This window comes from Anoplolepis gracilipes, chromosome 2, assembly GCF_047496725.1.
Source record: "Anoplolepis gracilipes chromosome 2, ASM4749672v1, whole genome shotgun sequence".
Classification (NCBI taxonomy): domain Eukaryota; kingdom Metazoa; phylum Arthropoda; class Insecta; order Hymenoptera; family Formicidae; genus Anoplolepis; species Anoplolepis gracilipes.
The window spans coordinates 22332501-22359260 of record NC_132971.1 but is presented as its reverse complement, the minus strand read 5'-3'; the positions used below and the strand labels follow the sequence as shown (position 1 = coordinate 22359260).

The window sequence follows — 26760 nt, the reverse complement described above, 5'->3', positions numbered from 1 at the left end:
ATAATTTATACACACTTCAGTAAATTAAAAGTTTGGATACATATATGCCAAGAGTTAGTTACTATATATATATATATATATATATATATATATATATATATATATATATATATATATATATATATACACACACGCGCGCGCGCGCGCGCACACACACACAGTATTTTCTGTTATCTAGTATGAAGTATTTTGCATTATGCAATTATGTTTTTATTTTGTCCTTAATTATATTTTTTAAGTTATCTAGATAGTCATTTCATCATTTAGATGAAGCAATTGCCTTATTTTCACTTTATCTAATAATAAGATATGTTATCTACATTTTTATCTTAAATGAAAAGATGCATTATCTTTTTTAAATTCTTTAAAATAATTCTGCAATCAACTCAACTCTTGAAAAGCAATTTATGATTTTTTAATACGTTTGGTTCTTAGATTTATTTCCAAAGGTAATCCAAAGGTAAGAATTAATAATCATATTAAAAAACCATTAAGCACTTATTAAACGTTAAGTTTTGCTGAACTCCCAATATTCAAATAAAATTGATTATTTAATATATAGTATAAAGTAACTCAGTCGTGTCAGATTCCAGATATTAGCAGCATGTTGCTTGTGTTTTGTATTATACAATTAACGTTTTTATTTTTTCCTTAATTATATTTTTTAAAAGCAATGTTATCTTAAAATCATCTAGATAAGATGCTTTATAATTTTATCTATTATCTAGATAAACTTGAAATAAATCATCTTTTTCTAAATGACTTCAACGTTAGCTACGAAATACTGTTTGTGCATATATATATATATATATAGCGTATTTATCATAATATATATCTATTGTACATGTGTATATGTATGCTATATATATATATATATATATATATCATTGTGTGTGTGTATTTCACTCTTTATATCCTACACAATATTTTTATATACAATATTTTTTCATTAACAGATTTTTTTACTAATTTTATTATAACAAAAGATACCCCTTCTATTTCACGAGCAAATAAAGTTTTCAAGCTTTATCCTTACTCATCTTTCTCTCAATGAATAAATTTAATAAAGAAGAAAGATTTATAAAACAATTTTTATAAAATTACAATAAATCCTGCTGCTTTATCATTAGAAATTGGCCTGTCGTTGAATATCTTTATGTTTATAAGAAAATATTGTATATCTTGTATAGGTTGTATATCTAATGTATAACAAATAAATAAAAATAATAAACGTATTTATATTTTTTTATATTGCATATTCCCTTTCTTTACATCTTTCAAATTTCTTTATGTACTAGTATAATAATTATCTGTATTAATAATACTGTGTCATTGCTCATGGCATTCCCATACAATAACTTTTCTGTCTTTCCCGCCTGTTATCATCAAGTTACTCTCAGCAATTACAGCTAGGGCGCAAATCGGCCCTGAAAAACATGTGTGCCATAGTATACATATGCATTATAAAATACAATTTAATCTATATTTTATCATAAGATAAGGAAACAAATGTTAATAAAAAGAATTAATAATGTATTAAATTAAATTTTTTTATATACATATATAGGTGCGTTTGAGGAAATGTTATTAGTGCTAAAAGTTATTCTTTATTACTTACTGAAAATTGAATAAAAATAAAGCATGTTAATAATATCTCCCCAAACGCATCCTATAAATAGCAATTTATTGGGTTAAATATATTATTTTATCTACAATAATATTTACCATTGTGACATTGCATTTGCGAAACGAATATAGCTCCTTGATGATTCCATACATTAAGCTTTCCATCCTTATCACCTATCAAAAGAAATGTTCCTATCCAAGTTAACGTTAATGGTTCGCTTTCTAAACTAACGGAATATATCTGTGTGTTTGTTCGCACGTCGATTATACTTAACACTTTGTCTTCCGCGCATGATATCACGCGGCTGCATTGTTTATCGAATGTTACTGCATTTATTCTGCATACATGACCTTTTAACAATAAATATAAGTAATATATAACATTATTATTTTCTTTTATTACCAAAAAAGTAATCTCTAATAATAAAAAATAAGAACGTAAACGACTCGTATGTATCATATTTATTTTGTGTGTGTGTGTGTGTGTGTGTGCGTGTGTGCGCGCGCGTGTGCGTGTGCGTGCGTGCGTGCGTGCGTGCGTGCGTGCGTGCGTGCGTGCGTGCGTGCGTGCGTGCGTGCGTGCGTGCGTGCGTGCGTGCGTGCGTGCGTGCGTGCGTGCGTGCGTGCGTGCGTGCGTGCGTGCGTGCGTGCGTGCGTGCGTGCGTGCGTGCGTGCGTGCGTGCGTGCGTGCGTGCGTGCGTGCGTGCGTGCGTGCGTGCGTGCGTGCGTGCGTGCGTGCGTGCGTGCGTGCGTGCGTGCGTGCGTGCGTGCGTGCGTGCGTGCGTGCGTGCGTGCGTGCGTGCGTGCGTGCGTGCGTGCGTGCGTGCGTGCGTGCGTGCGTGCGTGCGTGCGTGCGTGCGTGCGTGCGTGCGTGCGTGCGTGCGTGCGTGCGTGCGTGCGTGCGTGCGTGCGTGCGTGCGTGCGTGCGTGCGTGCGTGCGTGCGTGCGTGCGTGCGTGCGTGCGTGCGTGCGTGCGTGCGTGCGTGCGTGCGTGCGTGCGTGCGTGCGTGCGTGCGTGCGTGCGTGCGTGCGTGCGTGCGTGCGTGCGTGCGTGCGTGCGTGCGTGCGTGCGTGCGTGCGTGCGTGCGTGCGTGCGTGCGTGCGTGCGTGCGTGCGTGCGTGCGTGCGTGCGTGCGTGCGTGCGTGCGTGCGTGCGTGCGTGCGTGCGTGCGTGCGTGCGTGCGTGCGTGCGTGCGTGCGTGCGTGCGTGCGTGCGTGCGTGCGTGCGTGCGTGCGTGCGTGCGTGCGTGCGTGCGTGCGTGCGTGCGTGCGTGCGTGCGTGCGTGCGTGCGTGCGTGCGTGCGTGCGTGCGTGCGTGCGTGCGTGCGTGCGTGCGTGCGTGCGTGCGTGCGTGCGTGCGTGCGTGCGTGCGTGCGTGCGTGCGTGCGTGCGTGCGTGCGTGCGTGCGTGCGTGCGTGCGTGCGTGCGTGCGTGCGTGCGTGCGTGCGTGCGTGCGTGCGTGCGTGCGTGCGTGCGTGCGTGCGTGCGTGCGTGCGTGCGTGCGTGCGTGCGTGCGTGCGTGCGTGCGTGCGTGCGTGCGTGCGTGCGTGCGTGCGTGCGTGCGTGCGTGCGTGCGTGCGTGCGTGCGTGCGTGCGTGCGTGCGTGCGTGCGTGCGTGCGTGCGTGCGTGCGTGCGTGCGTGCGTGCGTGCGTGCGTGCGTGCGTGCGTGCGTGCGTGCGTGCGTGCGTGCGTGCGTGCGTGCGTGCGTGCGTGCGTGCGTGCGTGCGTGCGTGCGTGCGTGCGTGCGTGCGTGCGTGCGTGCGTGCGTGCGTGCGTGCGTGCGTGCGTGCGTGCGTGCGTGCGTGCGTGCGTGCGTGCGTGCGTGCGTGCGTGCGTGCGTGCGTGCGTGCGTGCGTGCGTGCGTGCGTGCGTGCGTGCGTGCGTGCGTGCGTGCGTGCGTGCGTGCGTGCGTGCGTGCGTGCGTGCGTGCGTGCGTGCGTGCGTGCGTGCGTGCGTGCGTGCGTGCGTGCGTGCGTGCGTGCGTGCGTGCGTGCGTGCGTGCGTGCGTGCGTGCGTGCGTGCGTGCGTGCGTGCGTGCGTGCGTGCGTGCGTGCGTGCGTGCGTGCGTGCGTGCGTGCGTGCGTGCGTGCGTGCGTGCGTGCGTGCGTGCGTGCGTGCGTGCGTGCGTGCGTGCGTGCGTGCGTGCGTGCGTGCGTGCGTGCGTGCGTGCGTGCGTGTGTGCGTGTGTGCGTGTGTGCGTGTGTGCGTGTGTGCGTGTGTGCGTGTGTGCGTGTGTGCGTGTGTGTGTGTGTGTGTGTGTGTGTGTGTGTGTGTGTGTGTGTGTGTGTGTGTGTGTGTGTGTGTGTGTGTGTGTGTGTGTGTGTGTTCACGTGCGTGTCTACAGGATATCTCAAAATGACCGTATCACCTCTTGGGTGCAGGTACAGCGGGTTAAATTGAATAGAAAAGTTCTCTACTTTTTTGCGATTTTCGCAATAATTATTGAGAAATTAATTTATAAAAATCGGTGAATCTGGCGCGAGTATCAGCGTGCCGCGAAAAGGACGGCCCACCGCTAGGTCAGTCGCTAGGCGCGCGTGACAAGGATTCACGGTTACTAGGCCCGCGCCTAACGACTGGACTAGCGGTGAGCCGTTCTTTTTGCAGCGGGCTGATACGCGAATTGGTCGATATTTTTAAGTTAATTTCTCAATAATTATTCCGAAAATCATAAAAAGGTTCAGAACTTTTTTGCTCAGTTTGATCCGCTCTATATGTACGCGAGAGAAGATATGGTCATTTTGAGACACCTTGTATATATATATATATATATAAACAGGTTAATATGATTATATTTGATAATTTCAAGTAATAGCTCTCCTTTATTTGATTTCTGTGATTATATGTATATTAAACAAAATAAAGCATAAAAAATATAAAAAGATAAAAAAATATATGTACCTTTAATAGTAGCTTGTAAGTTGTAACTATCCATGTTCCACAAACATAATTCTCCATCTTCCGTACCAGATACCAACATGGTATCATCTCTACAAATAACATAAAACAATTTCAATTTATAAACATATAATAAGATATAGATAAACAGAAAAATAATAAATACAAAATACATAAAAAAGGATATTAATATGTTCTTATATTCACTACGAATTTAAATTAATTTCTACTGATTATATATATATATATATATATATGCATGTATGTATGCATATATGTATATATGCATGTATGCATGCATGTATGTATGTATATGTGTGTGTATGTGCGCGCGCGCGCGCGTGTGTATATTAATTTAAATTATTTATTAGTGTAGAAAAATATAAAAATACATTAACTTCCTTTTAGTGTACTACAATATATTACAAGTGACAATTTACCTCGATATACTAATACAAGTCACTTTGGAATCGTGATCTAATTGCGCGATAAAGCATTCCGCGGGTTTAATTTTCGATCCGGAAGTATATCCGTGCCAAACTTTTGCAGTGCAATCCCACGACCCAGATATAATCACTTGATGCGTAGGGCTCCAAGCTAAACATGAGATTGCATCTTCGTGTCCTTGAAGGACATCGATTATTCTGCCGAACTCGACATCGTAAAATATTCTGAAAAGAAAAAAAAAAAAATTATTATGCTTTGCGATAATATGAACTCCTCGTTTGTTATATGTATGAAAAATGTGTCTTTAAACTCGTATGTCAAAATTTACAAACGTATTATTTATATATATCTATATATATATATTTATAATAATAATGAAAATTCCAAGACACAATCGATATAAAAATATATTTATATTATGATTGTGTAGAAAATTTGATTATTGTCACATTTACAATGTATTGTCCCATGATCCTGCTACGAGAATGTTACGTTGCGACAATGTATAATACGAGATACAAGATGATAATGACAATAAAGACAAAGAAACGCTATGTGTCAGTTTTCTCTCGTTTATATTATACAATTTAAGCATCCCATCCTGTCCTACTGATATGATTTCATTGCTTGTTGTATTTTTTCGTACAATACTGGTAACAGAATCTTTGTGCGCTTGAAACGCTACCAATTCCGCAAAATTAATTAATTTTTCTTTTACACATGGATTCCCTGAAAAAATTAAAAGTAATACTTAATGTAAATCATATTATATACATATATAAATCATGTGTATATATACATATATATGTATACACGCATACATATGTATGTAAAAGAAAAAACATATAACACCTGAAGTCATTGTTTCTGGCAAAGTCACTAATGTTTGATTATATAATAAATTTGGAACTGTTGTTAAACGTTTGGGATGGGGTAAAGCAAAAACCTGCTTTGGTATCTGACCAAACTCCATAATTTGCACTTCAAGCCCATGTCTGTCATTTATATCTCGTATAGTGTCCAAATCTACTGCTCCTTCATAACATAAGTGAAAGAATACTGCAATTAAAACAAATATATATTGCAGATATTTTAGAAAACAATTATATTTTTGTTTATATATGTTTTAATATTGTTGATTTGATTTTAAAATATAACTAAAATCTTTCTCTCTCTCTCTCCCCCTCCCTCCCTCTCCCCCCCTCCTTGTCCCTTTTTTCTTTCTGTATAAAGATATGTATAAAATGTCAAATTTTTACCATTGTCAGCCTTTTCAGCTTCAAATCCTCTTTGTTTATATCCGAAAATTAAATCGATCCAATGATGAAGATTTTGGGAAACATAATCGCTTTCCAAGGCATTCCTTAATTGTTGTACAAAATCAGTTGGCCCTAAAATACACCACTCAACTATTAACATCTATTTAATTTTCAATTATCTCTCTCATTATGTGTAATCATTTATAACTAATATAAAAGGACAAATTTTCTTATTATATCTGTTTTTGTTATTTTTGTTGTTAACGTATCTGTTCTTGTTTATGTATTTTATTACCTCGAGAAGTTTTTCAAAGTACAAATAATGATTGAAATAAAAAATTATTTGCTAATAAGCTAAAAAATTTCATATAACTTTAGAGATATACAAGATAACATTAATTGTGTGTGATTATTTATTATTTAGTAAAACAAACGATATAAAATTATAAATAAATATCTCTCATTACCTTTTGCCCAAGGAGGAAGTTGTACATCACCTATCTTTGTACCGTCATACCGATAGCCAAAGTCGATACCGTAACTATTCGCTAAAAAGTCACCGGCATTGCTCGTGTCATAAAACTCCGGTATCAGTTCTTTAAAGTCAGACATGTTCACCAAAACATTTTTCCACACGTCGGCTATACTGTTAGGTGTTTTGTTGGTAAAAGTGAAACATAAAATCGTTTCTGCACATTTGACAGAGTAATTATGTGACTTTTATATTTCTCAAAAAGTTTTTTATTATGTTTTGTCTCTTTTTACGAAATAAAACCATGGTTGTTAAAATATAAATTACAATTTTTTTATAGTTATAAATTTCTTTACACATTGCATTGTTATTGTACATAATTAATACAATATTATAAAGCAAATTAATATTAAAGGAAAAGAAAGTTTGACATTTACCTGTTAAACATTCTATCTGGATGATCAAATCTTCCATTTTGTAGACAGAGCATATATTGAGGGTATTTCCGTACCAAGTAAAATAGTACAAAACCTGGTGCACTGTAATGAGAACCATATAAAAATTTCGGATCAGACATTTCCAAATATCGTTCCTGCAACAATGCAAAAATAGACGAATAAAAAAAGAATACTGGCTTTACACTTTGATAAAATGTACTTTAAAACGGTAAAAATCAAAATATGAAATAATAACATAAACAATGTTTATATTTATATTTATGCATAAAGTTTAGTTTAGGTCAAGGAACATTTAAGAAGAATCAAGGAAAAAAAAATATGGAATATTTTTTATATTATGAATATTTATCTATATGTAAACTATGTATATTATAAATATCTAATTGTAAGATTCAGAAAAATGTATAACATATATATACTTTTAGTCTCTCTAAACGAGAAGGATTTAATGCGCCAATAGGTTTTGAAAGATCTCTATAAACATTAATATCATTTAAGTTTAACGTCGTGGAAGTGTAATCTTGTATAATCCATGGAAATACTGGATATTGTGTCAAATCGTGAAATGTTCTGTCAGCCAAACTGAAACAATGTAATATGGATTACAAATACATATTCTTTACAATTTATCTTTTCTCTTTGTTGCATGTTCTTAATCAATTTGAGAGCTCTTATAATCACCTGTTTACATATAAAATGTAATCATAATTCGATATATATCCATTTTGCCATCTCATTGTCATTTGATTTTGAGGTACAGTTTCTAGAGAAACCATCGACTGTTTAAGTAAATTTTCATATAGCTGATCTCTATCATCCTGATTTTGAAATGACAGAAACAGATGTTCAATTTTATTATCAACTTGTCGCATCCATTTGATTTCAAGACCCTGCAAACAGAATGACAATATTACTTTTCTTTATAAAAGGCATTATATATATATATATGATAGGTAGAGAACATTAAACTATATGAAATTATATTTATTACCACTCGTCTCAACAGAAATCTTCTCTTTATAATATTTCGTATATCTTTCAATTGAATCTTAAGAACAGGATGCTGAAAAACAAACGTCGGTTATAATTAATACCACGTGATATATTTGTTTTCTTTTCATGTTGTATGAAGGAGAAAAGAAAAAGACTAAACTATTTACTACTAATATTAGAAAACCAGTAGTTTAGTGTAATAAGAGACGATAATTACTTGATCCATATTATTGTAAGGTTGAAAATAAATTCTTGAGGTAGTCAGTAATACTCTGCCTGGATTTACCACAAGCGGTGATACTTTATTCGCTTGTATCTCCGAAACTACTTGCTCGTACAAATCTTCGAGCCACGACGTGTCAAAAGATACGCGCGATTGTCTGGAGTGTACAATAGCCATAATCTTTAAAATTAAAAGCATTATCGTGAAAAAGCCTTGATATTATCCATATTTCCTTGAAAACCCTTAAACACGAATAAAAAGATATTACCATAGCATTTTGTTCCGCGGTTGCTAAACTCGCTGCTCTGTGCAACTGCAAGATTTGTGGAAGGCAATCTTCTATTTTTGCATAATTGAAACAAAAGTAAAACATAGTATTTTGGTGTATAAATCTGTATGGTGCCAATATATTTTTTTCCAGCATTTCCACGTGTTGTTTACATTCCACTGACAGCATATTACTACAGTAAATTCAAATATACACAAGTGAATAAATAAACAATTGTAATAATAATAATAGTTGATAGAGTTCTTAAATAAAATTAATAACGTTAAGAAAAAAGGCGATAGGAACTAAGGAGTTTCTTCCTGGTTTCTATTGTCTGTCTTTCAATGTTGTCATTATAGTGTTATATCAAGAAGTGCATTTGAGCATGCATTCGATAGCTTTGTTTTTAAAGTTTGGAGCTGGTAAAAAAACTTATTAAATTTTCTATATTTGCGTTACTTTCAAGTGTTTTACTGTGTTATACGATTATATATTCTTACGTTGTATTGTTAAAGATCGTCCGAAGATGGATCAAAATGTTCAAATAGTTTTTATTTAGAAAAATTGAATTTTTGTGTGCGCCCCTATAACCTACGCTGGCTCCTATTGTCTTTCTCCTTAACATTATTAGTGTAATAATAATGCCAAAGTAAATAATAATGCAAAGAGATAAATAAAAGCTAAAATAAATTTTAAAAACTACTTTTCAGCTTATATATTTCCTACTCTATGCATTTTTCTTTGCCTTCTGTGTTTCTGGCTGTATTCAATATACACTTGCTCTACCCTGCTATATCATCGCTCGATGTACATTGCTTCACAAATGTTGTCTCTTTGAGTTGAATCTTGATTAATGGCTGGTTAATATCTTTATTTACAAATACCAACGACTTAGAGCATAGCTTCAATCTTCCTTCCATCCAGTTTTTACTTTCGGAAAGTCTAGCGTCTAATTTTCTCATCTGAACACTATAATCTTCAAAAAATATTTCTCCCGGTTCCAAAAGAAGCATTGTAAACCTGTAGACATTGTAAAAATTCAATACTCAACCTGCTGCAGTAATGTATTGCAATATACAATATTTTAATAATATTTACTATTAAAAAGAATTTGCATAACGTTATTTAAGATTAAAACGTTCTCTATAAAAATTTTAGCCTAATAGATATTTTTTTACCCAATATAATATAATATATGTATATATGTTTGTATGTATTAAACTGTGGAAATAAGAAATAAATGTTTAAAGAGTACATGCATATTTTACCTAAATTTCAATAAAACTATATATATATATATATATATATATATATATATGTGTGTATATATACATATATATATGTGCAAGATTTTTTTTTATGCGTAAACCAATTTTGACGTCATTCACATTGTAGAAAAAGAAAAACATAATCAAGATTAGATATATTTTAGAAAATCTAAAAGTGATGTAACTCGTATTTTTAAAAAAATCTAGTATATTTTTATATTATCCAAAATTGAAATAAAAAAAATTTCCTATCCACGTTTGTCATTCGAAGAAACTTAAACTTAACCCTATGGTAACTTGAAAGATAACACTAAACGGTAATAGTTTTTAATAAAATTCAATATCTTTTTCATTAAATGTATGGTTTTGCACAAATTTTACTAATTTTAACAAATTCGGAAATACAAAACAAGAATTTTATCTTCTCTATAAATTAATTTAAAAAATTTTACACACCTTTCTTTCTCCATTGTTATTGCATGTATAAGCAACTCATATATTACATTTTATAATTACAAAATGCATAAAACACTATGAATCTTGACGTTTATAAACAAAATTTTTGTTGTTATAATTATACAAGTGCATATAATGATTTAATCTAATTATTAAAACCCGACTCGCCAGTCTCGACAAGTTAATTTTCCTTCTACTTCTACATTTGGATTCTGTGTTTTCTGTCAGTTTTATTTGCACTATCTGCACTTAGGAAACAGTGTATACGCAGTAGCGCAACTCTGGCAATTTTAGCGTACCTAAAAATGAACTGCACATGCGTGGACTTGGTAAATAACCAATCATGGAGAGCAGAGAGAGAGAGAGAGAGAGAGAGAGAGATCTTTCGTCTTAGGCCGGTATTCATAGCTCGATCTTATATTTAAGGTCATCTTAAAGCCTCGTCTACAATGGCCGTAGAACATAAGGTCGCAAGCAAATTGACCAATGACAGTCAAGCATTTTCGAAAATCATTGTCAATTGGTCAATTTGCTTGCGACCTTACGTTCTACAGCCATTGTAGATGACCCATAAGATCCCGTTCAACGAATAAAATGATGCTATGTGGCCACTTCATTGGTTGAACAAGATCTTAAGATGATCTTAAATATAAGATCAGACTATGAATACCGGCCTTAGTCTATATTTATTGTTTAGTGTTTAGTATATCTTTGAGAAAAACACATCCGATTGTATTTTTGTATTACAATTATCGAAAAGAAAAAAAAGGCTCATTAAAAGACGCTTTATTATTTTATTGCACTTATCGAAATTCATGATTTTTCGCGCGCGAGGCTCTTAACTCTACAGAGAATTTAATACACAATTTCAGTAGACAATAAATAACAATACTTGCACACTTGGATTTTATATATATATATATATATATATATATATATATGTGTGTATGTGTGTATATATATATATATATATATATATATGTATACACATATATATATATATATACACACACACACATACATATATATATGCAGAATAATTACTCTGCCTGATGTAGACTTTTGTTGCATGCATGCTTACTACTTACTACATGCTCATGATTTTGTAATAAAAACAAATCTGATCAATGTCTTATTTTCTACTCATATTTATCTACAAAATTATTATAGATAATAAGTTATTTTCATATTTGCGTGCCGAAATTATTAAATTACAAATATTGTATGCATAATAACATTGTAGCACATTGTTATTAATAGCAATGATATTTTAATGACACTTGGTATTAATTGGTATAAAAACAAATGAATATTCATACGGAACGAGCAACAACACAAGTAATTTCCTGTCTAGCGCAATTCTTCGAATCAATTATTTGGCTGTTAAGCTTCGGTGTTGTTTGTATTATCGGCCATATTGTCCTCCTTCACTTCCAAGATTCTCGGGCCGTACAAAAGAACATATGCACAATGCCAATCACCGCCTCCGCTGAGTTTTAAAACTTCTTCGGTAGTAACAGCCGTAACAACATCGTCATCACATTTCATCCATGTATCACCTTTTTGACAAATCCATGAAACATAATGACCGCTACTGCTGGAACGTCCTCTATGCGTCAGAACTGCTTGTAACTTATAGTAACCGCTATTATTTGATCCTAAATCTGCAATATTATGAGTATATGATGTAATATAAAATTTGTAAAATGTATGTGAGAATGAATTTCAATTCACATCTTTTTTTCATATTCTTACCATTTTTAAACCAAAATGGTTCTTGTTTTATTATTTTCTTTACATTATCTCCTTTATCTCCAGCTTTTGCATTACAAGATTCTTTGACCAAAGTATCTTCATATTCTTTAAATTTCTCACGCATCGGTAAAAGTTTGTTTTGAAGTTCAGGGCTACATAATTCAAAAGCATCAAATTCCAACGGAAATTTAACATCTTTTAATATCTTTGCATTAATCGCTTCTTTTTCCTTGTAATAAAACCGTACAAACTGTATAGTTAAATATGCTGGTAACCTGCTAATCTTTGACTGAAAAAAATACACAACATATGTACAATATATATTTAGTCAATTATCATAGATGACAATAATTAATCCTTGCATTTACTTAAATGTACATGAAAATATTTACTCAAAGATTGAAATTTATAGTTTTAATATGTCAATTCTCACATAAATTTGTAAAACATTTCTTAAGATAAATTTAGATCAACAATTCATTAATAAATTTGGATATTTAATCTTTTCAATTCTATTATTTTATTTTTAAATATTCTATTTTTTTCTTTTACTATGACATGAATAGCTGTATGTATATGTGTAATTTAAATACCGTTTTTGTATAAACGGCATTCCTTTCAAGTGTCGGAGACATTTTCGTAATTTGCTCCTGCATTTTGTTTCTAAGTCCGAAATACATGTGTTTGACATCGGTAGAAATAAAACAGCTCAATTGTAAAAATTCTTCTTTTCCAGTGGTGACGGGTTCATCCTCGGATTCGATGCATTTCAATTCATAATCAAATATACCTCCAAAATATTGTTCGATAAATGAACGTGGTTTAGAAGCTTCGGTATCATCTTCCGATATATCTGCATTGTTCTATTAGAAATACACAAAGCTTTTGATAATTATTTTATAGATAAATTGCTTGGATAAGTAATATGCATGCATATATGTAAGAGATAAGTTGAAAAAAGCTGTTAGCATATATTGTACATTATCGATAACCTTTGCAGGCAACTTTTGTTGCAACATCCTAATCAATTCCATCCAACATTCATTTGCGTCTTGTTGTTGAAATACACCTTGTTCGGTTTTTTCTGCAAATCTTGGGAAAGCTAAATGCAGCATTTGAACTAAAACAAGTGGTGCTCTAGACGTTCCCTTGTCCATATTATCGTATAAATCCCTTAATGCAGCAGTTATACTTTGCGCAGGTAACGATAAACTTGCAGCTGTTGCCCAGCCACCTGGGAAAATCTTCAAGGCTTCTCGTAATTCTGGCACAGTTTTTAAACACTGCACTGTTGCATTCAGATAACAAGTATTGCCAAGGTTATGTAAACCAGCTGGTAAATCTAAAGCTGTAGCTAATTCAGCTTCATTCATATCTTCCAAAAATATTGGTTTCTCCATTGGTTCTATAGGTACATCTTCCTCCTTAGAACCCATCATAAGTACAGTGACACCCTAATACAATGTACATAAATTATAAATCTTTTAACCTAATATAAAATAACTTCTATAATATAATTTTCATATAATTTTATATAAAAGCAATATAATAATAATAAATAAATTTTATAACTTTATATAAAATTTAGGTCACAACCAGTCAATAATTTATATGTATACATATATTTTTTTTTTTTTATTACATCTTTAAGTTTCAAATTGCCCCAATCATCATCCTTGAGTGTCATTCCTTTGAGCATAACTTTTTGTCTTCCTGGTTGAACCCCAGTCAAAGCAAAGAGCTGTGCTTTAAATAACATTGGTTCTTCCTCTGTATTAACTTCCACATTGGTAAAGAGTTCTTTACCCCATTTAACTTTAACTGAAACATATCGATAACCTATAAGAAAGAAAGAAAGAGAAGGAGAGAGAGAGAGAGAGAGAGAGAGAGCGAGAGAGAGAGAGAGAGAGAGAGAGAGCGAGAGAGAGAGAGAGAGAGAGAGAGAGATGAAATATTGAGCAAGAATTGCAAAAATATTTGTATATATTGTATACATCTCTCTTATGTGCGTACAAGAAATATAAAACAGTCGAAAACATAATTTTTTATTTAAAAAAAAATCATATAAGATATAGCCTTGTTAAATGAAAACTTCAATTTATGATTAATGAAACATTGCATGTAATTGTAATGTTAATAACAAAAATATAATTATATCTAAATAAAATATATAAAAGTAGATTAATCCAAGTTCACATTTAAATTAAATTCTAGACCTGCTAGATTATCTTTGCAAGCATAAATACTTTTGATTATATTTTCAATAATTAGAATAAGATTTCTTTTCTCTTAATATAAGTAGACATATGTGTGCTAAAGAAATAATAATAAATTCTTTCTCCACTTTTTTTTTTTTTTTTTTTTTTTTTGTCTAAGACTAAATAACTTAATATTTAATATTTACACACTTTTAGGTTAAACATTACGATAATCGAGTACATACCTGTGTATTGAGGCATATTTTATTCCTTGTACGTAACACACTGCAATATATAAATATATTAATGTACTTACAAAGTATCAAATTAATATAAGATTTTTTTTCAATAATAATGATTACATATAACCGCAAAATGCTAAGTCAGACTCGCGACACTTGTGGGTATCGTGTATCGTGCATGTGCATGTGACGCTACAAAGAATTTATCAGTTAACAGATAGATGGTCAGCTGATCAAGGATGCGTTTAGGTTTGAGATAGTCACTATGGCCTTGTTTACAACGACATACTTTGATACTTGTTACGCGTACTAAATACTACTGGCCAATCACAGCCATTCCATTCTTTAGAAGAATGGCTATGATTGGCTAGTATAGTACTTGAGATATGTTCCACTTGACAATCGCAATTGCTCACCTTCGCCTTTATTTAAGGCCGCCGCACACACTTTTACATAACGCATAATGCAAATACATAAGGAAACTGATTGGTCTATAAACACATGCATAAAGAATTCAACCAATCGAATTCCTTATGCATGTGTTATAGACCAATTAGGTTCTTTATGTATATGCATTATGCGTTATGCAAGAGTCTGTGCTGCGGCCCTTATGGGTCATCTACAATGGCAGTAAGCGATACAGAGTAAGGAGTAAGAAGTAACAACTGACGAATTAAAAGCCGGGAGTAATAACGAAATGGACAAATCCCATTTCATACTCCTTACTCTGTACCGCTTACTGCCATTATAGACCGGCCTTAAGAGGTCCGACTGTACTTCTCCAATGAATCGTATCCCCATTACCGATATATTGACCGGTATTCATAGTCCGATCTTATATTTAAGGTCGTCTTAAGAGCTCGTTCAACCAATAAAATGATGCTATGCGGCTACTTCATTGGTTGAACGGGATCTTAAGATGGTTTTAAATATAAGATCGGACTATGGCCGGTATTTATAGTCCGTTTTTATATATAAGATCATCTTAAGACATGTTTTTAGTCGACTTAAGACTACGTTCAGCCAATCAGATGGCCGAATAAAATTTTAAGACCCTACTTAAAGCGTAGTCTACAATGGTCGGTATTCATAGTCCTATCTTACATTTAAGATAGTCTTAAGATCCCGTTCAACCAATGAAGTGGCCGCATAGCATTATTTTATTGGTTGAACGAGATCTTAAGACGATCTTAAATATAAGATCGGATTATGAATACCGGCCATAAATATAAGATCAAACTATAAATACCAGCTAATGAGACTTTAAGACGTAAAACTTAAGAAATTAATCAATTACAATTGAGTTTAGAAAAGAATCATGAATATGATTGGTTAATTTCTTAAGTCTTACATCTGAAAGTTTCATTGTAGACTACGCTTAAGACGAGCTTGAATATAAGAATGGACTATGAATACTGGACTATAGCTTAGTTTACACCGAGCACTTGATACGTGTATTAAGTACTATACTAGCCAATCATAGCCAGTCTTCTAAAAAATGGAATGGCTGTGATTGGCCAGTAGTATTTAGTACACGTATCAAAATATGTCGGTATAAACTAAGCCTATGAATATCGACCTTTGCTCCGTCCCCTTCTTCCTAAAGCGTAGTCTACAATGAGACTTTAAGACGTAAGACTTATTGGTTAAGAAATTAACCAATCATATTCATGATTCTTTTCTAAACTCAATTGTGATTGATATTATAGGGCGTTTTCCAACAAAGACACAGACGACACAGTGTCTATTAGTGTAAGTGAGACACAACGAATGTTCTCCCTCATACTAATGGACACTGTGTCGTCTGTGTCACTTGCTGGAAAACGCCCATAGTCCGTGGTAGTTAGCTTGCCAGCGATCTAATTATAATAGCTGTGTTCCAAAATTCACTGTCAGTACTGCCAGCATATTGTCATTCTTTGTTGTTCACTAAAAATACTAGGCAAAGGTGATAACATACTGGCAGCGAATTTTGGAACACAATCAATATGGAAGTCTGTGATTGAAACACAGCTATATAGAAGTTTGTAGTTTGTGGATATATTTCACGCATGCGTTAGAATGTTAGAAGTCTGTGCCATACTGCCACAGTTTCGTCCAGTAGTCACGTCATAAGTGACGTGGCCCGAAAAGTGTTGTAAAGGAGAAAAAATTACTATTTTTTTTTAATATAGAAATGTTTCATATAACTTTCTTATTTAATAGTACCTCTTAAAACTAAGATATTGATAAAATTATATTGGGCTAGTTAACTTCTATTACTTTCTTGCGTAAAGATAATTGTAAGTATTTATTAATTTGTGACTAATCTGCTACAACGATTTTGTACTTTTTAGGCTTACTCTTTCGTAAATTTATCAATTATTGTGCACTTATGTACTGACAAAAATGAAATAATTATGTAAGAAAATTGTAATATCAAAAATATAGCTACATAAAATAGTTATATATATATAAAGATTAAATTATATTGTAAAATATATTAATTATTTTCTGTGCGTTTTTTATAGCATTATGACGACATATGAAGATTTTATTCAACAAAATGAAGATCGCGATGGTGTGCGTTTCACGTGGAATGTTTGGCCCTCGTCACGTATTGATGCTACTAGATTAGTTGTACCATTAGGTACTTTGTATCAACCAATTAAAGAGCGAGCAGATCTTCCATCGATTCAATATGATCCAGTTTTATGTACAAGATCTACTTGCAGAGCTATTTTAAATCCATTATGTCAAGTAGACTATCGTGCAAAACTATGGGTTTGCAATTTCTGCTTTCAGAGAAATCCTGTAAGAATAAATCTTTAATTTTCTTTTATAATATTCATTAAATTATTTTAGCTAAATTAAGCTTAATTTAATTAAATTCAAGCTAATAGTTGTTCAATTTTAAAAGTAAGTTTAGCAGATGAAAAATAAGACACAGACTTAATGCAACCTTTTTTTGACAAAAAGAAAAACAAAAAAAAAAGATTAAAATAAGATGAATAATATGGTTTAGGTTGCATTAGAATCAAATCTTGCGTTATGTCATTGTGTGTTCATATACATGTACACATTAAACAATGTATGTACAATTTATACAATATTCATGTTTATTTTTCAAATTGTTTATTTTTTTTTTTAGTTTCCACCACAATATGCTGCAATTTCAGAACAGCATCAACCAGCAGAACTCATTCCAATGTTTTCAACAATCGAGTATACAATAATGGTAAGTAATAAGATACTATAAAGTGGAGCAAGAATTATTTTTTATTTATTAAATTAGCTGTTTAGCCACAGTAATTTAATATGCTCATTATTTTATCAAATTGCGCCATCATTTTGTATAGCCTTATTTTACCTATTTGTTTAATACGATAAATTATTGATTTTTTAAATAAAAATTACATTTAAAATAATTTATTTTTATCAAAATGTATATATTTTGAAAAATATTAAAATATTTACTTGAAAATTTAAAATAAAAAGTATATTTCGAATGTTTTTCTTTAGTATTATTTTACTTAAACTTATATATTTGTAGTACATAATTTCATTATAATTTTCTGTCTATATCAAACAGGATAATTTTAAAAAATGATCAAAGTTAGAAGGACATCATGCTTCTCATTGTGTATCGATGCTACTAGACTAGTTGTAGCATTGAGTAATTTGCATCAATTGATTACAAAATAAGCAGATCATTTCATTGATTTAATCTGATTATTTTCAATATATTATTTATAGGAACATACAATATTCATAAACATGTGTTTAATGTTCTTATTATATTATAATAAACTCTAAATTTATATTATTATATATTTATATTAATTTTCTAAAATTAAATTATATTATATATTGCTACTATGTTATATTGCAATAGATGTGAGAGAAAACCATTAACAAGAAAATACTTTAAAATAGGAAACAAATGTTATAAAAAATATTATTTGTAGATACAAAATATTAAAAATGTATATATATATATATATATATATATATATATATATATATATATATATATATATATATATATCCGTTTGAATTGTTATATTGAAACAAATCTTTAATTTTACTTTTTCAAAACTCCGTTCTCAATAACATTACTTTTACTATCACTTGTATGATGTTACATAGTTTATTACAGCTTTATATGTACACTTATGAAATTATATCTTATTTTAAATATTATTATATCTCTGGGTGCGTTGTATGTGTTGTTTAGCGTGCCCAATGTTTACCACCAATATTTTTACTTGTCGTGGATACATGTCTGGATGATGAAGAATTAGGGGCACTTAAAGATTCATTACAAATGTCATTGTCTCTACTTCCACCCAATGCTCTGATTGGTCTTATCACATTTGGCAGAATGGTTCAAGTTCATGAATTAGGATGTGATGGCTGTAGTAAAAGTTATGTATTTCGTGGCACCAAGGATCTTCAGCCAAAACAAGTTCAAGATATGTTAGGTAAAAATACAACAAGAATCTTTAATCGATACAAGTTCAAAATTATATTTATTCCATTATCTTTAATCATTGCATTGTATTTTATTGTTTATTTTATTGTTGCTTTTCGATAGGTATAGGCAGGCCAATTCCAGGACAAAATCCAAATCAACTAAGAGGACCTAGTGCGCAACCGTTGCCACCTGCTAATCGCTTTTTGCAACCAGTACACAAGTGTGATATGAGTTTGACAGATCTTTTAGGAGAATTGCAACGTGATCCATGGCCTGTTGGGCCAGGGAAACGTCCGTTACGTTCTACAGGTGTGGCATTGGCAGTCGCCACGGGTCTCTTAGAGGCTAGTTATGCAAATACTGGCGCTAGGTATTCATATATGTTGTAACAAGTATAGTGCATATGTATATTGCATGTCTCATTGCGACCCTACCTAATCAATGCCATCAATATGTTTAAGGATTATGCTGTTTGTTGGTGGACCGTGTTCTCAAGGCCCTGGTCAAGTTGTAACCGATGATTTACGACAACCAATTAGATCACATCACGATATTCAAAAGGATAATGCTAAACATATGAAAAAGGCAACTAAGCATTATGATGCACTTGCATCACGCGCTGCAACGAATGGCCACATAATAGATATTTATTCCTGTGCTCTTGACCAAACTGGTTTATTAGAAATGCGACAATGTTGCAATTCTACTGGTGGTCATATGGTGATGGGGGATTCATTTAATTCTTCTTTATTCAAACAAACTTTTCAACGAGTATTTGCTAAGGATACCAAGGGTGACTTGAAAATGGCATTTAATGCTACTTTAGAAGTAAAAACATCTCGAGAAATTAAGGTGTCTGGAGCAATTGGACCTTGCGTATCATTAGGAGTGAAAGGATCTAGCGTTGGAGAACAAGAAGTAGGTTTAGGAGGTACTTGTCAATGGAAGTTTTGTTCATTGACACCATCTACAACAACAGCACTATTCTTCGAAGTTGTAAATCAACACACAGCTCCAATTCCGCAAGGTGGGAGAGGTTGTATTCAATTTATTACCCAATATCAACATAGCAATGGACAAAGAAGAATTAGAGTTACTACTATTGCAAGAAAGTAAATAAATTTTTTATTAAACGTTACTACATATAATGATGTTATATGTATATTTGATACTACTAGAATATCTTTAATTATCAGTTGGGCAGATGCGTCATCGTCTTTGCATCATGTAAGCGCTGGATTTGATCAGGAAGCAGCAGCTGTTCTTATGTCACGTTTAGCTGTGTTTAGAGCAGAAAGTGACGACGGTCCAGATGTTTTAAGATGGGTCGATCGTATGCTAATTAGACTTGTTAGTAGTTTCTATTAATAAAATTGTGTGCCAAGTTACATTTAGTAAAGCTTAAACTTTATACATTTATACATTATACATATAGATTTATAAACACACAAATATCTATATATTTAAATAGTATTTATATATTTTGAGATATAAAATCATCTTATTGTTGCAGTGTCAAAAGTTTGGAGAATATGCAAAAGATGATCCAAATAGCTTTAGATTGGCAGAAAACTTTTCTTTGTACCCACAATTTATGTATCACTTGCGCAGATCACAATTCTTACAGGTATTTAATAATTCGCCAGATGAAACTAGTTTTTATAGGTAAGTTTTGTGTTTTATTTTTATGAAACACATGATATTTGAAACTTATTGACACTTTTACATTTACATCTTGTATTTTATATATATATATATATATATATATATATATATATATATATATATATATATATATATATTTTAATATTCCAGACATATGCTTATGCGTGAAGATTTAACAAATTCTTTAATCATGGTCCAACCAATTTTATACAGTTATGGATTTAACGGTCCTCCAGAACCAGTATTATTAGATACTTCATCTATTCAACCTGAGAGAATTTTATTAATGGATACATTTTTCCAAATACTCATATTTCATGGAGAGGTAAGTGTAACAGTATTTAATTAATATATATATATATATATATATATATATATTAAATCTGTTTGATGCTCAGTATATAGTATATACAAAGAAAATATATGCAGTATGGGCAATCTCTTGTGGGCATGTGAAATAATAATTTTCAACATAATGATTTTCAAAATTACATTGTGTATTAAAGAGAGAACAATTACTTGAAGAAAATTATTTATCACTGGCTAAATTTGTTTTCTTTTTTTAAATAAATTTTAATACACATTGTAATTTTGTATTGTTTTGAAAATCATTATTCAATTATTACGAATAAAGGTTTACTTTCTATCAATCAAATGTGTTTTTCTTGAAAACAGTTAGTTTTAATGAACGAAATGAAATAAGAATACCTTTTTCTTAGAGAAAGATGTGAAGAATCTAAAAACATAATTTAAAAGTAAAAAAAAGACCACCGGCTTTAAAGTTTTGTAAGTTGAAAGACTTACAGGCTCTCCAAGATGATATCAAGAAATCTATCACACTATTTTAAAGATCTTCACTTAATAATAATAAAAGTTCTTATATATTATTACGATCTACAAAGTGATATAAAAGTTAAGAAAAATGATTCTCAAATTTAAACTTTAGAGACAAATATTTCGGTAGAAATGCATTATAGAAAAAAATTTTATAGGAACTTGTGGGGTTATTTTTACCTGCTGTACATGCCCACGAGAGATTGCCCACCTTTAGCAGGACACCCTGTATATTATTAATTATAATACACATGAGTATAAATGTGTATTATAATTAATAATATACAGGGTGTCCTGCTAAAGGTGGGCATGTACAGCAGGTAAAAATAACCCCACAAGTTCCTATAAAATTTTTTTCTATAATGCATTTCTACCGAGATATTTGTCTCTAAAGTTTAAATTTGAGAATCATTTTTCTTAACTTTTATATCACTTTGTAGATCGTAATAATATATAAGAACTTTTATTATTATTAAGTGAAGATCTTTAAAATAGTGTGATAGATTTCTTGATATCATCTCTGTGTATGTATGTATAAAACTGCCAAATGCAAGAGTTTACAAGCTCATATATGATTATTTATTTAGAAACAATCTTATGAAATCTTATGAAATAGAATTTTGCGTGCGTATGTGTAGATAAATATGGATATAAGTATATCTAGAAATATTATTTAGTTCTGTATTTTAATAGTATAATGTATAACATAAAACTCATGAAGGAAATGTATTCATTAATATATTGTGTATTAAAATTTATTTTTGCAGACTATTGCGCAGTGGCGACAATTGAAATATCAAGATCTGCCAGAATATGAAAATTTCCGACAATTATTAGCAGCGCCTGTTGATGATGCAGCTGAAATCTTAGCTGGTAGATTTCCTGCACCTCGGTATATTGATACAGAGCAAGGTGGTTCTCAAGCTAGATTTTTATTAAGTAAAGTCAATCCAAGTCAGACTCACAATAATATGTATGCTTATGGTGCGGTAAGTAAACAAATATATTTAATATTTTGATATTTTGTTTTATTAAAATAAGTATGTGTGACGAAAAAAAATGATAGTAAATATTTATCAAAATTTATTATAAAGGATTCCCTCTATAATATTTAAGAACTTTATTGATTCTAATTGATTTTTGACATTGGTCGTTCGTGAAAATGCTGAGAATAAATATTAATAATTTTTGAATTTTATTACATATGCCAATATATCTAGAACTATAGATGTTAATATATCTCTCTAAATGAAGTCAAAAATATGAAAGTAGTTCTCATTTCCTGAAAAGCCTAATTTACTTTCTATATTACTATAAAATCGGACATACTGAAATTACTGTAATAAAACTATTAAAAATTTCATATCTAAAAAATATTTAATTGATTATTATACTCGAATATACATATATCACATACTTGAAGATTATGTACAAAACTTTGATAGAATTAAAGTTGTGCGAAAATACATTTAATATTTATACTTGTTAAAATTGATGCAACAATTATTTTTAACAACTATTATTTCCTTATATATAATAATAAATTGACAAATTTTAATTACAATAAGCGAAAAGGATTTCTGAAATACAAGAATAAAATAGAAATAAAGAACAATGCCTAGGTGCCATTGAAAATTTAGCTCTTTCTGTTAACGATAAATTCTTTTTGATGCCAAACTAAAGTTTAGATCCCCTAACTATTATATGTATATTAAATGAAAATGGAATTTCTTACCATTCCAAAAATAATCGGCACAAAAAGAACACGTATGTCAGCAGATGACACCAATGTTTTATTTAATTAAAAAGTATTAAAAATTACAAAATATACATATTTTTGCTTGGAATCCACATATCCCTTCTTTGAATTCGAATTAATATATATATCTCATCCTGATAAGCAAATTGTGGAAATATTGAACAATAATGACACCATGATTTGACAAAAATTTCTCAATAATTGCACTAAAATGATTCGTCATAACACAACAGTATTGTCAGAATAAATTTTTGTAAATAACATCAATTATAAAATCGTTTACCAAAAATTGACCTGTAAATATCACGTATTTTAAATTCTTAATATATAGCAAATATTTCATTTTATTACAAACTTCAATACAAAGTTTTATATTATAATTTAAAAATAATTATGCATATTTGTAAGCATGTATACATAGACTAATTTGATTACTTCATGTATAATTATAATTCTACATGTTTTCATTTTTTTTTTTTTTTTTTTTTTTTTTTTTTTCAATTATTGAATATCTTTCTGAATTTAATACGGCAAATATATTGCTAAGATTACTCGCTATATTGTTATAGTTTTGCTCAAATACTATTTAAAAATAAATTGCGCAAAGAGTTATCAATATTTTCTAAAAGATCAATATTTTTACATTTATATTTTTAAATTTATCTATAAAATATATCTATATAGTTGCAAATCATAAAGTTCATGCAAGATTGCGTCATATAATTTTATAATAGCTAAAATATCTTTTTTCTGTTTTTTGCCAAAAAAATGTTTCGTACAAAAGTTATTTGACTTTAAGAAAGTTATACACGATGGTATCACTACTTTAACCTTGGGTGTAAATGCCAAGGTTACATCAAGGGCTCAAGTTTTTTAAATGGGATCATTCTAATTTTGTTATATAAATCGATTCCTTGCAATATTCTGCGTAAAAAATTATGAATAAAATTGAATAGTTTACAAGATATTTTACATTTTAATTTAACATAATTTTACATAAATTATATATACATATATATATATATATATGTATGCGTGCGTGCGTGCGTGCGTCAATTCAAAGAAGAGATGATTCCAAATAAAAATGTGTATTTTTGTAATTTTTAATACTTTTTTAATTGAGTAATACAATCTTATCTGTAAGGTGCGTGTCCTTTTGTATTAATTATTTTTGTAACGGATAGGGGATCTACTTTCATACTGTGATACATAATAGTTAAAGGAACTAACCTTTAGTTTAGCTTAAAAAAAGTTTAAATTTCTCGTTGACAAAAAAAAGAATAAAAATAGGCGTCATTCTTTTCACAAAATTATTTTAATAAAAATTTTAATTTAAGGCTCAACTATAAAAAAAAAATGTTAAAAATTATAAAATTATTTAAAAAAATCCGATCTAATATTAAATTTTTGCTATGAAAGATTTAATTTCAAATCAAAGAATCAAGATTTAAAAGGAATAAATAATTTTTATGAATATGTTCATGTATTAAATTACATATCACTTGTAATTAATATTTTTATTTTATGTTACCATGATCCTGTGAACTAGGGGATGCCGATACCTAACGGGGTGTGTTATTTTATTTAGTTTTTTTTTTCTTCTATCTGCTTAGCTGCTTTGGTGATGGGATTATTGAAGATAAATTAACAGATTGATAATTATGTGAAAATGCATCTCATTGGTTCTTCTTATAATTTTATTCATTGTTTTTATTTATACTTTAATACTTTTTTAATCATCTTATTTCATTAATTTAGTAATTAAGTATTTTTGTATGATTTCTTAATTAAATAAGATGATTAAAAAATTTTTTTAGGTAATTTTAATTGTAGATTGTATCGGAAAACATAGCAAGAGCAAAAAAAATATAAGTATTGTAAAATGTAATTTCTCGTACAAGAATAAAATGGAAAATATATTGTTAAGAGATAAAATTTTTTCACATACAAAGTGTTTTGTTCGAAAAAAAATTTTATTTCACACTTTATTTCATCTATTTTTATACAAGAAATTACTTTTTAATATAAAACTGAACCGAACTGAATATATTATAATATATTAGTGATATATCATTGTGCTAATCATGTGAAAATAAATTTGATAATTAATATAGTTTTACAATTAATATATTTTCGGTAATACATATGCATTTTAATGTTTCAAATATAATAAAATTTTAGTTTTACTAATTATTTTTATGGGTTGTACAAAATGACATTATAATAATTTTCCACACTTGTGTGTTATAAAAATGATTGTAGTTTAAAACATATACATATAGGACACAGGGTGTCCGAGAATGAATAGTGGAGTTTTGTTTGATAATTGTGTACATCACAATGATGATAATATTATGCGCATGGTATTAATGAAATCGTCAACTCAAATAGGGTTTTTTTTTATGTAATAATAGATCATGAATGATGTCATAGCGCTTTCCTGAGCGACAAATTTTGAAACTAATTGTAAGAAGGAAAGGGCGCGAACTTGAAGGCACCGAATTAAGAAAGGTTTTTATGTATTTTAGTATAGTACTTTACCAGAAAAGTAATATAATACTTTGCCAGAAAGCTTGAGCAAAGAGATAGGTAGCACACTCAGCCATTTACGAGAAAATTTGAAAAAAAAAACGCATCATTAACTTTACTAACTTAACTTCCTAATAGTGTGGAAATGAGTTAGCAATGTTAATATATAAAAAAATTGAAAAATTATATAAAAGAATACATGAAAATATTTAAAAAATACAATATATGAAAGGACATATGCAAATATTGAAAAAATTAAAATCGATTTTTTCGCAATATCTTCTTATTATCAGTGAGTTCTAGGATAAACATGAATATTACCAATTTTATATAGGATATATTTCCTATAACGTTTATTTGAAACATTTTTTTTTATATGTCTAACAAAAGCTATAAGTTCTGCACTGATGTAAGGTGGAGCAGATTACTGAAAATTCCAAGACTGTTGCGTTCTAAACAAACTTTTTTTAAAATAATTATTGCTTATTAATTACATATTAATTGTTATTAATTCATAATCAATATTCGTAAAAAAAGTCTGCAGAAAACGAAGCGTTGGCGTTGTTGGAATTTTTCGGTAATCTGCTCCACAGCGCTACAGTTCGGTATCTATTAGACTTATTGTTAGAAAAAAATGTTTGTCAAATAAAAGGTTATAGGAAATTAAATTCTCTGCAAGATTTGTAATAACTATTTTTATCCTAGGACCTATTAGTAAGGAGATATTACAAAAAACCGATTTTGGTCAACATTTTTTTCAATATCGTAGCGTGAGCAAAAGTGCGTCGAAAATTTGGAATTTTTATTAGGACCTCATACCCTAAAACGTATTTCAAAATTAGAGCTACCGAACCTTTTGCAAAGTAAAGCTCTTTACGTACCTTGCTATTGGATTATAAATTTTATAATTGTATTATGATGTCATACAAGATTGTTGAATTTTTTCCACCTCA

At 31.5% G+C, this 26760-nt stretch overlaps 3 protein-coding genes across 8 annotated transcripts in view; 1 reads left to right on the top strand and 2 right to left on the bottom strand.

Annotated features, from left to right (window-relative positions):
- Positions 1-84: 84 nt before the first annotated feature.
- On the bottom strand, positions 85-10610 carry LOC140676054 (protein FAN). Of its 4 annotated transcripts, none has more exons than XM_072910698.1 (16): positions 10370-10610; positions 9432-9665; positions 8646-8838; positions 8372-8557; positions 8153-8224; positions 7843-8051; positions 7581-7743; positions 7141-7295; positions 6699-6877; positions 6232-6363; positions 5825-6007; positions 5428-5701; positions 4966-5196; positions 4529-4617; positions 1726-1977; positions 85-1427 (listed from the first exon to the last, which is right to left on the bottom strand). In XM_072910698.1, the coding sequence occupies exons 1-16, from the start codon at positions 10381-10383 to the stop codon at positions 1330-1332; spliced, it is 2664 nt and encodes an 887-aa protein (XP_072766799.1). In that variant the 5' UTR covers positions 10384-10610; the 3' UTR covers positions 85-1329. The 4 variants fall into 4 exon arrangements, with proteins under 4 accessions (XP_072766799.1, XP_072766798.1, XP_072766801.1 ...); XM_072910697.1 differs by having other exon boundaries at positions 5825-6031; positions 10370-10609; XM_072910700.1 differs by lacking the exon at positions 10370-10610 and having other exon boundaries at positions 5825-6031; positions 9391-9525.
- Positions 10611-11670: 1060 nt separating this feature from the next.
- Usp14 (ubiquitin specific protease 14) lies at positions 11671-14812 on the bottom strand. 2 transcript variants are annotated; one of them, XM_072886403.1, is made up of 7 exons: positions 14685-14812; positions 14568-14607; positions 13767-13945; positions 13105-13578; positions 12718-12987; positions 12125-12413; positions 11671-12033 (listed from the first exon to the last, which is right to left on the bottom strand). In XM_072886403.1, exons 2-7 carry the CDS (start codon positions 14581-14583, stop codon positions 11753-11755), a joined length of 1509 nt encoding a protein of 502 aa, XP_072742504.1. In that variant the 5' UTR covers positions 14584-14607; positions 14685-14812; the 3' UTR covers positions 11671-11752. The 2 variants fall into 2 exon arrangements, with proteins under 2 accessions (XP_072742504.1, XP_072742505.1); XM_072886404.1 differs by having other exon boundaries at positions 13117-13578; positions 14568-14763.
- Positions 14813-16633: 1821 nt separating this feature from the next.
- The window catches only part of Sec23 (transport protein Sec23), a 12584-nt gene continuing 2457 nt past the window's right edge, over positions 16634-26760 (top strand). The window contains exons 1-11 of one of the 2 annotated variants that reach the window (XM_072887121.1): positions 16634-16846; positions 17075-17357; positions 17695-17781; positions 18781-19027; positions 19141-19390; positions 19482-20132; positions 20217-20370; positions 20534-20685; positions 20836-21010; positions 22287-22508; positions 24828-24848. In XM_072887121.1, coding sequence (XP_072743222.1) covers positions 17079-17357; positions 17695-17781; positions 18781-19027; positions 19141-19390; positions 19482-20132; positions 20217-20370; positions 20534-20685; positions 20836-21010; positions 22287-22508; positions 24828-24848 — 2238 coding nt within the window. In that variant the 5' untranslated portion in view covers positions 16634-16846; positions 17075-17078. The remainder of the gene's footprint in view (positions 16847-17074; positions 17358-17694; positions 17782-18780; positions 19028-19140; positions 19391-19481; positions 20133-20216; positions 20371-20533; positions 20686-20835; positions 21011-22286; positions 22509-24827; positions 24849-26760) is intronic. The other variant, XM_072887122.1, reaches the window with a different exon arrangement.

Excerpts from the sequence above, each read along its gene's own strand:
- LOC140676054 (XM_072910697.1), bottom strand. Across the intron at positions 8,558-8,645 it reads CCGCGGAACAAAATGCTATG|ATTATGGCTATTGTACACTC; the intron begins GTAATATCTTTT and ends TTAATTTTAAAG. Across the intron at positions 6,032-6,231 it reads AGCTGAAAAGGCTGACAATG|TATTCTTTCACTTATGTTAT; the intron begins GTAAAAATTTGA and ends TTTTAATTGCAG.
- Usp14 (XM_072886403.1), bottom strand. Across the intron at positions 12,988-13,104 it reads CTGCAAAGGTTATCGATAAT|AACAATGCAGATATATCGGA; the intron begins GTACAATATATG and ends TATTTCTAATAG. Across the intron at positions 12,034-12,124 it reads ACCATTTTGGTTTAAAAATG|ATTTAGGATCAAATAATAGC; the intron begins GTAAGAATATGA and ends ATAATATTGCAG.